Here is a 12858-nt window from a genome sequence, read left to right as displayed (position 1 = left end):
AGTAGATGCAGCTGCTTCATGAAAGGGTAGGTTCTCATGAAAGAGCTCTTAAAAGCATATGCTCTTACAAGCTTTATGCAAGAGAACAAATTCATCAAACGATGATGGATGGCTGCAGGCATGGATGGAAGGATGCAGGGAAGGATGCGTGGATGGATGGAGAGGGCAGGCAGTCTAGTCTGGTGCTCACAGTGGAGGTTCTGGAGGCAGATTGACTGGCTTCAGATCCCAGGTCTGCTACTTTGAGTGATGTAACCTCGGCCAAGTTATGTGAGGTCTCTCTGCCTCAGCTCCTTATCTGTAAAACAAGAATCATGACACCTCCCTCCAAGGTTTTCAAGAGTGAAAACATACAGCATGCAGGTACGATATGGTAATGATAATCGAAAGCAGCAGTCTTGGCCCCAGTGTCCTCTTTCTGGTCCCCACGCTCTCCTCAGTTCCACATCTTCCCCCAGAAGGCCCAGAAGGGTTTGGTTTTTTTTGTTGTTGTTGATGTTTCCCTCCTCTGGACTTGTTATCCCCCACAGAGCCAGAAGATAATAGATTCGAATGTTAAATTAGCCTTATTTTATATTTCTGGAGAGCCAGGAACCACTTGTGAATACATTTAAAGGTATTAATAAAGAACACCTCTGGCTGGTGTGGCTCGGTCCATTGGAGTTTCTCCCTGTAATGGGAAGGTTTTGGGTTTGGTCCCCGGTCGGGGCACCAGTCCAGGCACCCACCCCTGTCCGGGCCAGTGTGAGTGAGGGTGCGGGACGACCGATGGGTGCTTGTCTCTCCCGTTGATGTTTCCCTCCCTCCTCGCTCTCGAAAAGCAATGAAAAAATAGTCCTTGGGTGAGAATAAGAAATAAAAAGAACAGATTTGAGGAATTGGCATATAAACTCTCATTAAAATTTACTTTGAAAGACTTCGTTTTTTGCATCAGTGAAGAATTTAGCATTTAGACAAAGTCAAAATGAAGTCAATTTCATGTTTAAGAAACATCGTTTATTATAGAGTTGCATACAAATCAGCGATTTCCAGCCTTTTTCATCTCATGGTTCACGTGAACTAATTACTAAAATTCTGCAGCACACCAGAAAATAATTTTTTGCCGGTCTGATAAGATGTAGGTATAATTTTTATTGATTTACAAAAAAAATAATAGTAGTTATCTATCATTTTTGCTCCAAAGTGACTTTTAAAAAAATCCTTGTACTTGTATATAAGGATTTCTGATACCAAGAATTAACCAACCAGATGCAACCTTACTATGTGACATGGCAAATACAATGCAACCATATTATGTGACTTATGTATTTATGGTTCAAGATAAGGCAGTCACACCAGATGGCTGTGTTTTATTGGCTGTCGTCATTTTAAATTTGACAATCTAAGGGAAAAGAGGTCAGTGCCCCTGACTAGTCAGGTATTGTGTGTTTTAAAAATTCTTGCCACACGCCAGTTGAAAAATCATTGGCTATTAAAGCATGTTGTATCAGTTAAGTGCGTATTCTAAAATTTCATGTATTTGAAGCTGTAGAGGGTCAAATGAACAATGAAAAATACAAAATTAAGTTGATTTACTTGTTTCATGTACTTGATACTGGGACTTCATCTGTGAAACAAACCGTGGCCTTAGCACTCACATAACAAACTTTTGTTTAGCAGCTGTGCAAGATACTTTTAATAACTTTTGTGTCAGAGAATATATTTGACCATGAAGCATGTAAGTACTCATTACGTAGAAAAGTTTTGTTCAAGTGCCTTTTACAATGGACTACAGTTTGATTTATTTTGGTTTAGGGATTCCTTGCTCTGAGCCAAGGAGAGAGTTTGGAGCTAAACTTAATGTGTACCCCTTTCACCAATTCATGGAGCTTTCTGTTGCTACTGAGGTGCTCAGGAAGTAGAGGAAGCAATAAAACACACTGTCCTCCCGAGTCTAGGTCTACTGGAAGAGGACTAGTCAGCAACATTGGCTGTGTTGAGCTAGTTAGACGAACAATTGATTGGAGGCAGTCACTAAGCCATCTTCGAGAGGGAGAGAACAGAGGTGTGGTTACATCCATACTTCGTCTTGAGGAAAAAAGATTTTTTAAAGTTTATAGCCTCTGCATGTGTGGTTCCAAGAGTAGAGATTTCTAAAAGAAAAGTTACTAGGGCCCTGGCCAGGTAGCTCAGTTGGTTAGAACATCATCCTGATACACCAAGGTTGAGGGTTTGATCCCTGGTCAGGGCACATACAAGAAGCAACCAATGAATGCATCAATAAGTGGAACAACATATTGATCTCTCTCTCCCTCTTCCCTTCCCCTTCCCTCTCTTTCTCTCCTTCCCCTTCCCCCTCCCTCCCTCCTACTCTCTCTTCTTTCTTTTCTTGCTCTCTAAAATCAATACATTTTTTTTTTAAGTTACATGAAGAAATCCTTAAGGGTGAACAGAATTCTCTGAGCAGCTCAGGTTTCGTAAAAGATGTATATGATTGACAGATGGAAGGAGACAAAATTACATTTCTACAGTGCTAAATAAACTGTAAAACAAACATTTAAGGGTTTTCTTTTCTGTAGTCCAGAGCTCACAAGGAGCTGTGGTACTTCAGAGAGCTTTCAAGGTCATGTCTGGAGTGAGAGCAACAAGGAGGAGGGAGTAGGCTGTCAGGAGGCATGTTAATGTCAGCTGATTGTAGGCTGAAATCAGATAACATGAATGAAACCAGCAGTAAGCAATGCGACTAGCAACAAGCAGTTGATTAGACCCTTCTCACTGGCTTGATAATCTTAAACTAGCAGAATTACTCCTCCTACAGTAAAAGGTAAAACAACCCCAAACAGGAGAAAGTAAATTTTAAAAAGATTAGGACATAGTAAGAGTATCATTCACTTTAAATGAATGTTTTTAGGACTCAACTGAGTTGCCTCACAGGAGTTAAAGGGGCTCTCAGATATGATCTCAAGGTCATTATCAATGTTCTTTGTGAAATCATGGAGAATGTGGAAAGTACCAGGAGAATGAAGAGAAACAAATGACCCAGTTTCCCAAAAGACATAAAGTAGATTGTGAAAACTCAAGTCCACGTCCGTAATGTATTCCCTCCCTCCCTCCCTTCCTTCCTTTCTTTCTTTTTCAATTTACTTTCAATATTATTTTGTATTAGTTTCAAGTGTACAGCATAGTGGTTAGACAATCATATACTTTACAAAGTGTTCTTGATATTTTCAGTCCCCACCTGGCACCATATATATATATATTGCAATGTTATTGACTTTATTCCTTGTGCTGCACTGCACACCCCTATGACTGTTATGTAACTACCAGTTTGTTCTCAATCCCTTCACCTTTGTCACCCAGTCCCCATCCCCCTTCCCCTATGGCAGCCACGGTGTCTATGAGCCTGCCTCAGTTTTGTTTGTTTGTTCTTTAGATTCCACATGTAAGTGAAATCATCTGGTGTTTGTCTTTCTCTGCACTTCCTTAACATTAAACTGGGGAAAATTTTAAAGAGATCGTTTTTTAGAAACTACAATATTGTAAGTGTTTAGAAAAGAATGGGGTGATCACCGTGAATCAGTGTGAATTTATAAGAAAACATGTCAAACAGACCTCGTTTTTTTTTAATTTTATAATTACTGGGTTAGAGAATACTACTAGAGACATGTCATATCTTGACTTTAACAAGTGGTTAGCAAAGTTTCCTGAACTACTCTTATGGCAAAGACAATGGCACGTTGGCATTTAGGCTGATCCACAGTTGCTCGAATGGCCACAACTGTGCCAGCAGGCCGTGGGGTCACCTAAATATTAGTCATCAGTGGCTCCATACATGGCTTCCTCAGAGGACGGGGAGTAAGTATTAATGAGCATAGATTCAGAGTGTGAGTTGGCAGTTGGGACTGTTTTTGACGAAAGATTTATGTATTGGAACCTGAGTGCCTGAACTTATTTCTATGATTGAAATTTCAGGCATGGACCTTTCCCCACCTGAACTGTAGTTGTAAGATACATGGATCTGTTTTTAAGTTTCATAAATCGTCCCGACTCATAAATCACTTAGAAGTCAGAGAATAATCTCAACACTTAAAGCGAAGGCTGCTGGGTGAGAATGCTGTTCTGGGGAATCTTTGTTTCCCGTGCTTTTAAACAACAACTATATTAACCCCAGGGAGATAGGTAGGTGCACTCCATGACCTTGGTATGTCAAGTTTCTGTGGAAGTCTCCCAAAACAAAGGCATAGTTTCATAAACAACGTGATCCTAGAGACTCCTCTGCAGGGGCTGTGAATTAATGATCCTGTTGGCCCTCTAGTAGTTTTAATTTTATTTACGTCTGCCTGTGCGAGATAGTTGGGCTTAAAATTTTCCTAACGTCATATCAGAGAGGGGACAATAACATTCTGTCCCCTCATGAAAATTCTTTTGGTTTCCTGAGACAAGGAAGTCCATGATGATTGCTGTAGCTAATATAGTTTATTATTAATTATTAGTCTTAAAGAATACCAACTCATAAAATTTGGTAGCCTTTTATAATTGACTCTTCATTGATATTTGTAATATTTTTCTCCAACCTCAAGAAAGTACGATCATGTTTTCTGAGTAGTCGCATGTTTTAAATAAAACATCGCATTGATGAGCTTGTCCCTCACCCTTTTCTTTGCAACTGTTTGTCCCCGTGTTGCATCCAGACACACAGGTGAAGGTGAAGGTGGGATTGGTTTTCCAGCCCCGACAACTCTGGTATGCTTCAAATCCAGCTCCTTGCTGTGGCCGCCTCTCAGTCTGCAGATCGCGTAGGCCCTTGAAACAGGACCGGAGTTGTTTCAGCTTCATTTCCTCTTAAGAGATCCTCTCATGCTTTGTGCTCTGTGATTTTTATTATGACTTTGACTTTAATTAAATCTTATTTAATGACTGTTATTTTTAGAGATTAAAATTCAGTCTAGTTTCTTAGGGTTACCTGTGTGAGTTATATAACATCTTCTACTAAAACTTCAAATTAAAAAACGAAAAAGAAAGTCTTAAAAAATGTTGAATCACATTGTCTTTTTTCATTGTGCAGGCATTACCTTTTATCCAAATTAAACTGATTCCTGAAAATATGTTGTATAGAAGACTTTTAAATATGGGAGGCTTATGTAATACTTTTTTAAAATGTGGAAAAAATGTATTCTTTGTCTATTCAGAAACCCTAAACAGACTTCCACAAACATCACTAAAACATTTTTAAGCACCTATATAACAATCTGTTGAAGTTTTTATATAGTATTTTTCACAAAGCAGTTGACAAATCCCTGGCCTAACTTTTAAAATACTTTATAAACCCATTATTGGGTATGTTTTTGTTCAGTAAGCAATGAGACTGTGCAGTATTGATTATGAATTAGCGTTTTCTTCTACCCGGCAACAAACAAGTGCTATAATATAAATAAGTAATGAAATAATGTGATTCCATTTAGATTGGACTCCGGTTGCTGGTGGCCCCAAATGCCTGGTAGAAGCACCTTGTGGGATTCGGGAATCTCCCGTATTCTCCCTGTGAAGATCTTTCAGATTTTCTTCTTTCATCATGAAAGTTCCCAGCTTCCTCAGTGTCTATTTTTGGCAAAACCAGGGCTTTTTGGTTTGTGTGCATTAGTTTAGGATCTTAATATTATCTCTGACTTTAGAAGGACTCTGATTTCCTTCTTTATAATAGTTACACCCTCTCATACGGGTTATGTTTATTTATATACACTTGTGAGAAAAGATCAAAAGAAGGGATTAGAAGTGTTCTATTAAGGGATAATAGTTAAAAGAATGAATTGATCTGTAGTAACCTTTTGATTCATCTAACCTTGTCATACTGTGCTGTTGAAATAAAACAAAGTGCATGTTGATCAACTAGGTATTTCTCGTTCAGTAAGAGAATCTCTGCTGCCTGGGCATGGCTCTTTTCCAATGAGATGAAGTCTCATCTCCTGAACAGTGTTTGGATTGCTCTGGGATTCGTTTTAAGTTCAGCCCTTACTACAAACTCATTGCTATCAGATTCCTTCAGTCCCCTCTTCTTCTCCTTCATATTTCCTGGAGACCCCCTCCCAATCTTCCTTTCATCTCCCATTTCCCCCCAAAATATGGGAAGAATCTTTCACTCCTTTATTATTCATGTTGTATCAAGGAGGCAAGTAATGGACAGAAAATGCCTGTTTAATTTAGGGATAGACAGAAGACTCTGAGTTAGGGCCCATCTGGCCTTTTCGAAGCTCAGGAAGCTGGTCATTGCAGCTGGAGCATATCTGAGTGGGGTAAAGAGTGAACAAGTTTAGGCAGAGGTGGCCAGTGCCAGGAGTCTGGGTTTTATTCCAAGTGCAAGAAGAAGCCAGTGGGTGGCTCTCAACAAAGTCGTGGTTGTTGATTTACATTTTAAATTTCACTCTGGCTTCTGTGTGAACGGGTGGGAGCAGGAGGGAAGCAGGAAGGGATGCAGGGAGGCCAGTGAGAAGGCTGTTGGCAAATCCCAGATGAGGGATGGTGTGGCCGGACTGGGGTGGGGGAGTGGAGAGGGGGAGACGTGGACAGTGTGGGAGATGATTTGGAGGGAGAATGGACAGAGGTCGCTAATGGGTTGGGTTTGGAGGGCAGAGGTGAAAAGCAGAACTCAAGGCTGACTTCCAGCTTTGGGGTTTGTCCTACTGGGTTGCTGCTGCCGCTGTTACCGTCCTCTAAGACAGGGAAAACCAGGGGGAGGAAGACTTGCGTGGGGTATGGAACTGAGTTGCAGCTGTCTGAAATTTGGAGTGTTTATTTGACATCCAGGTATATCTGTAATGTGTATGAACAAGTCTGATGACTTGGGAGCTTGGTGGCGATAGGTCAGGGATAGAGACGTGGTGAGAATTTGGAAGATACCAGTATATAAATAGTATTTAAAGCAATGAGACTGAGCGAAATTACCTTGTACATTTGTCGTTTTCTCTGATGTAAACCATCTCCCTCCCCTACCTCGTACAATTCCGCCCATTCCATGTGTGTATTTTAATTATAGTGTCTAATAACTTAGTGTTAATCTTGTTTTCAGTAAAATATTGTGATTTCTTCTCACTGCTTCTTCTCTTTTTATCGTATTCGATCACCAGCATCTGTATTTAACTGGAGATCTAACAGCTGCGTGTTTTGTCTCCTGTCGTTTTCTTCGCAGGCAAAGTCATTAATAAAGATTTGCGACATTACCTGAGCCTTCAGTTTCAGAAAGGATCGATCGACCACAAACTGCAGCAAGTGATCAGAGACAACCTCTACTTGAGAACCATCCCGTGTAAGTAGGAGACAGGCCAGAAGAAATGAGGCCTGAGCATCCTTGTGTAGCAAACCGAGTATCTAGAAATAATTCAGCAGTGTCTTCCATGAAATTGTGGACACTGAGTTGGGGCACTAGAATGCAACAGAAGGAGGATGAGGAGAGAGTGTTTCAGGAGACATTCAGGGGGGTTGTTTTTCAAAGCAGAACAACTAGGAGATTCTACACGGCGGCTTTTTAAACAGTCACTGGACTTGAAGGACGGAAGTCTACCTATGTGCGTGCGGCTACTAGAATTTATTCATATAAATCCCTTTCTACAGCCTCTGCAGGGGAGAGACGCCTTTGTCCTCAGTGCTTTGGGCACTGAGACCTTTTTGTATTAATTATCAGGACATTCCCGATTTTAAAGTCTGCCCATTCCCCAGAGGAGAAAAAAGAAAAAAGAAAAACGCGGTACCTTTGTTTTGATAATCCATTTTGAATTTCTACGTTGATGTGGTATTTCTGTCCCCATCTTAACAGTTTTCATAGGGCCTCATGGTTGTTGTAATGGTGCTTTGGTTTTTTAGAAGGAAAAACACATAACGAGATCACCTGTGCTTAAGTGTTAGCTTTGCTTAGTGCAGGTCTGGGGAGGAATAAAAGGCAGTAAACGATAAAAGGGCATAAGAAGACATGCAGTTTCCCTTTCAGTATATTTAACTCCTCGCGGATGCCAGCTTCTATAATGGCTCTGAAACACTCGGCTTCTTTTTCCTGCTATTTAATTTCACACAGTGTCCAGGCCCTTACCAAGCTTTTCTAATTATGCTTCTTAACTTGCTAACGCTCTGCACTGCCTTAGCCGCTCACCCTTTCTTGCTTAGAATTAAAAAAGAAATAGCATTATGTAGCGGCAAAGAGCTAGATAAAACTGAGTTCGAAATCCTGATTCTAGCATCGTCCCAGTTGCCTCACTTGGGGGAGTTACGTAATCTTCCTGAGCCTCAGAATCTCCGTGTCAAAATGTGAATAAGAAGACTCAACTCATACAGTTGTTACTAGAATTAAAGTAAGAACATGAACGTAAGCCCCTTGGCCTAGCATAGGCACTCAAGTGGTGTTTGTCCCCTCCCCCACTTCTAACTGTGTCCTGACCTCCCATGCCACCTCCATCTAGTCTGTCTAGAGTCCTTAATGTGGTGTGAAGTGTTTTGGGTTTGTTTTTAAACCCGACTCCTTGACTGTGATTGCCTCCTGTAAATCGGCTGTCAGGTTTCAGACAGGGAACTCCTGCACTCTTTCCTTAGCACTTGGCTTTGTCCATCTTTGTATTCTTGAACTTGCTGACTCTCTCTGTTTTAGGAATAGTGTTAGACTTGGGAGCCAGTGTGGCACTTTCTATTTCTTCATAGATCAATATCCTTAGTCTGTTTTTTCAGGGTTTTTTTGTTTTTCCCAGGTACAAAGCTTTTGTATAAAAAGCCTTTCACTAAATTGTCGATTGCATTCGAGCTCTCTCCTTTTAGGAAGGTTTGTGTCTTTATTCTAATGGCTACCTTTGTATAAAACCCTGTTCCTCCTCCCTGCCATTTATTCTGGTCCCTACTGTGAACAATGGCAAACTGTCTTATCATCTCTTCTTCCCCCTTTCTTGCTCCTCACCCATCATCTGACTTGAAGTGGTATCTTTGTTACTCCCAATAAACGTAAGGTAATCAGCAAGCTTATTGTACTTTAGTTTTTCTTTTTTAAAATATATTTTATTGATTATGCTATTACTGTTGTCCCAATTTTTTCCCCTTTGACCCCCACTCCACGTGGTACACTCTTCCCACCAGCAATCCCCCACCTTAGTTCATGTCCATGGATCACGCATGTAACTTTGTTGGCTTCTCCATTTCCCATACTATACTTAACATTCCCTGCCTGTTTTTTACCTACCATTTTACCTGTTTTTTTTTTACCTTGCCTGTTTTTTATGCTCCTTATTCCCTGTACCTTTTCCCCTGTTCTCCCCCTCCCCACTGATAACTCTTCATGTGATCTCCATTTCTTTGATTCTGTTTCTATTCTAGTTGTTTGCTCAGTTTGTTTTTTGGTTTTGTTTGATTTAGCTGTTGATAGTTGTTGTCACTTTACTGTTCATAGTTTTGATCTTCATTTTCTTAGATTAAGTTCCTTTAACATTTCATATAATAATGGCTTGGTGATGATGAACTCCTTTAACTGTACCTTGTCTGGGAAGTGCTTTATCTACCCTTCTATTCTAAATGATAGCTTTGCTGGATAGATTAATCTTGGTTGTAGGTCCTTGCTTTTTATCACTTTGAATACTTCTTACCAGTCCCTTCTTACCTTCAAATTTCTTTTAGAGATCAGCTGACAGTCTTATGGGAACTCCTGTGTAGGTAACTGTCTCCTTTTCTCTTGCTGCTTTTAAGATTCCCTCATCTTTTACCTTTGGCATTTTAAGTATGATGTGTCTTGGTGTGGTCCTCTTTGGGTTCATCTTGTCTGGGACTCTCTCTGTTTCCTAGACTTACATGTCTATTTCCTTCAAGTTAGGGAAGTTTTCTTTCATTATTTTTTCAAATAAGTTTTCAGTTTTTTGCTCTTCCTCTTCTCCTTCTGACACCCCTCTGATTCAGATGTCAGCACTTTTGGAGATGTCCCGGTGTCATCTTAGTCTCTCCACAGTTTTTTGAATTCTTGTTTCTTCGTTCTCTACTAGTTGACTGTTTATTTCTTCCTTATGTTCCAAATTGTTGATTTGAACCCCAGCATCCTTCCCTTCTCCATTGGTTACCTGTGGATTTTTCTTTATTTCACTTAGTGCAGCCTTCGTTTCATCCCTTGTGTGTTTGCCACACTCAGCGAGTTCTCTGAGCATCCTTATCACCAGTGTTTTGCACTCTGCATCTGACAGGTTGGCTATCTCCATTTCACTTAGTTCTTTTTCTGGTGTTTTGATCTGTTCTCTCATTTGGGCAATATTTATTTGTCTCCTCAATTTGGCAGCCTCCCCGTGTTTGTTTCTGTGTATTAGGTGGGGCTGTTTAATTCCCTGTCTCAGCCTACCTGTGATGTTGTGAGGGGTGGAGCCTTAGGTTTTCACTGAGATGGGGCAACCATATGTGGGGGAGGAGTTGGAGAGGGAACAATGCCACTTGCTAAGCCCTCCCCCGTCCCCAGTCACTTCACCTACTTCCCATATGCATTTGGTGTCTCTCTAGCTGTGCCCTGGTGGTGATTCCAGAGTAGATGTGTTTGTGTACATTCCAGGACCCTGGGGGCCCTTGAAATGGACTTTCTTGAGAGACCATCAGTTTCTTCTACTGCCCCAACCCCCACTGGTATTTACACCCAGAAGTCATGAGGCTTCATTTCCCAGCGCTGGAACCCTGGGCTGCAAGGTCTGGCCTGGGACTGGGATTGCTTGTTCCCCAGGCACCCCTCCCAGTTTTTATCCACCATACACGTGAGATAACGTGGGACCACCCTGTACTGCCACTGCCTCGCTGCCTCACCACTGCCACAACACGTCCTCTCTGTCCCAGCTCCTCCTCCCCAGCTACCAGTCTAAGTGAACATTTCTTCTTTAAATCCTTAGCTGTCAGATTCGCACGCAGTTTGATTTTCTGGCAGTTCTGGTTGTTTTTTTTGCTTTGAGGTAGTTGTGCTCCTTGGGGTTGTGTGAGGAGGCAAAGCTTATCTACCTATACCTCCATCTTGGCCGGAAGTCTTACTGTGCTTTCATATGCTGCCCTCATTCTGACCATCCTTTTGATGCTTGAGTCTTGGCTATATTGGCAAAGCGGACGGCCATTAAATCCTGCACTGTCCCATCTACTCATCTTCAAGTAGATGATGACGTTCATTCTTCATACGCTGGGTAATTTAATCTAACCGCCAGCCTCACCTCATTGTTTCTTCAAGGATGGTGGTAGTCTAATGCTTGTTCTCTACTCGACTGTCTAGAAAGGGCTCACAGATCACCTTAGCAGTTCGCCTGTGGGTTTTATACTTTAAAAGTTGGACAGCTATGAAATCTTGGGCTCATATTTTTTTTTCTTGTCTATCTTAATTCTATTAGTCAATTATTGAGTTGTCTTCTGCGGTAAGCATCGCTCTTAAAAAGTCTGAAATAATCTGATACTCATTTTCTTGCAAGGAACTTGGTGTCTTGCCTACGTGGGGTGTCTTGGGGTAGCATCTCTAGTTCCTTAGCTCTAGAGCTCTCTCACCCTTGTTAACACAGCCTATAAAAATGTGTGTGTACCTTCTGCCGCCTTCTGCCACTTCTCCTGGGATCTCTTCTTAATTCACGTCTCCTGGCCTACTTTTGCAGTTTCTCTGCAGTGGGAGGCTTTGTCCTGGGAAGCAGCCACACTTTCTGTAGTTTAATCCACACGGTCTAAGCAGCTGCAGACTTTAAGACCCTAACAGGGTCCCTTCACCGAAAGGTCCGCAACCCCTCCTGGTCTCTGAATAGTGTTCTTCCCTGGAAGATACCAGATCTTCTTGGAGAAAATTCTCACCCCAGGCCTGGGGCAAGGGAAGTATTGTACAAGCTGAGCTTGGAACATCTAATTGTACCAGAAAATATGTAAATGCTTAAAAATTATGGGGACATATCAGAGGGACTTAAAAAAAAAGCCACCTAGAAGTTTTCCACTGACAAAGATCCGAGGTACCTGGAGCAACCAAGTTAATGAGAGAGCAAGAGAATGAACACGACAGTTGTGAGATGTCACACTGCAGACAGAATGTGACTGTGGTCCCCAAGAGAAGGGGGGAGGAGCCCACACACAACTTTCTGCCTGGATGCACTTCCTGGGCCACGGCCTAGGCAGAGCCTGGGCAGGCAGAGCAGACTCGGGTTGAGTGGACAGAAACCTGAGGCCAAGAGGTCTGAGGTGTCTGGAACCGACAGGACAGGTATTGGAAGGCAGAGAGCTCAAGCAGTCTGCATAAGCGCCCCTTGAGTCGGTAGCTGCATGCAAGGCTGAGACTGTCGCATGAGACTCCATGTGGCCCGGCGGAGAAGGCTGTAAGCTTAGCAATCTCTGGAGCTTACGCAGGGCTGGGAGAAACTGGAGGTCTGACCAGCCTAGTGGAGAGACCTAGGACAGCTCATGGCTCACCTAGTAGGGCTAAAATGAGCTAGACGGAGCTCTTTCGGGCGCACTTTCACAAAGCTTAATTAAGCAAGCCCCGGAGGATCAAGCGAATGTGCATGTACCTTAAGAGTCAGCAAAAAGAAAGAAAGGAAGTTTGCAGTGTCTTTTTTTTTCCTTTGCTCCTGCCTGCAAAAAAGACAGTAAGTTTCAGCAGCACACCAGAGGCTGGCTCGGTGGTGCCCCTGTGGGTGGCTTCCCTGCAGCGAATTCAGCAACGCCTTCCTAGGTGGCTTTGAGAGTTTAACAGTTTCCATCCCTCACAGTTTCCTGATGCATTCTGTGGGCACCCCAGCAGGCTCCCCATGTTTTAGCATTTCCCCTGCAAGTGGTTTTCCACTGGGTCTTCTGGCAAGCCCAGCCAGTGCCCCCACTGGTTTTCTAGTAAGGTAAGAGCATCTCCCAACCTCCCCTCCCCTTCACCACCACCACTAC

General features: G+C 42.2%; 1 protein-coding gene across 4 annotated transcripts in view; it reads left to right on the top strand.

Annotated features, from left to right (window-relative positions):
• Positions 1-12858, top strand: part of MAGI3 (membrane associated guanylate kinase, WW and PDZ domain containing 3) — a 184782-nt gene that overhangs the window by 99757 nt on the left and 72167 nt on the right. For 3 of the 4 annotated variants that reach the window (XM_053656002.1, XM_053656001.1, XM_053655999.1), the window contains exon 2: positions 7163-7279. The exons of the other annotated variant lie outside the window; for it this stretch is intronic. In XM_053656002.1, the coding sequence (XP_053511977.1) occupies positions 7163-7279 (117 nt within the window). The remainder of the gene's footprint in view (positions 1-7162; positions 7280-12858) is intronic. 4 annotated transcript variants of the gene reach the window in all.

Source organism: Artibeus jamaicensis, unplaced genomic scaffold, assembly GCF_021234435.1.
Source record: "Artibeus jamaicensis isolate MK-2021 breed Jamaican fruit bat unplaced genomic scaffold, CSHL_Jam_final scaffold_1689, whole genome shotgun sequence".
NCBI lineage: Eukaryota > Metazoa > Chordata > Mammalia > Chiroptera > Phyllostomidae > Artibeus > Artibeus jamaicensis.
This window is presented reverse-complemented; position numbering and strand designations above follow the sequence as displayed.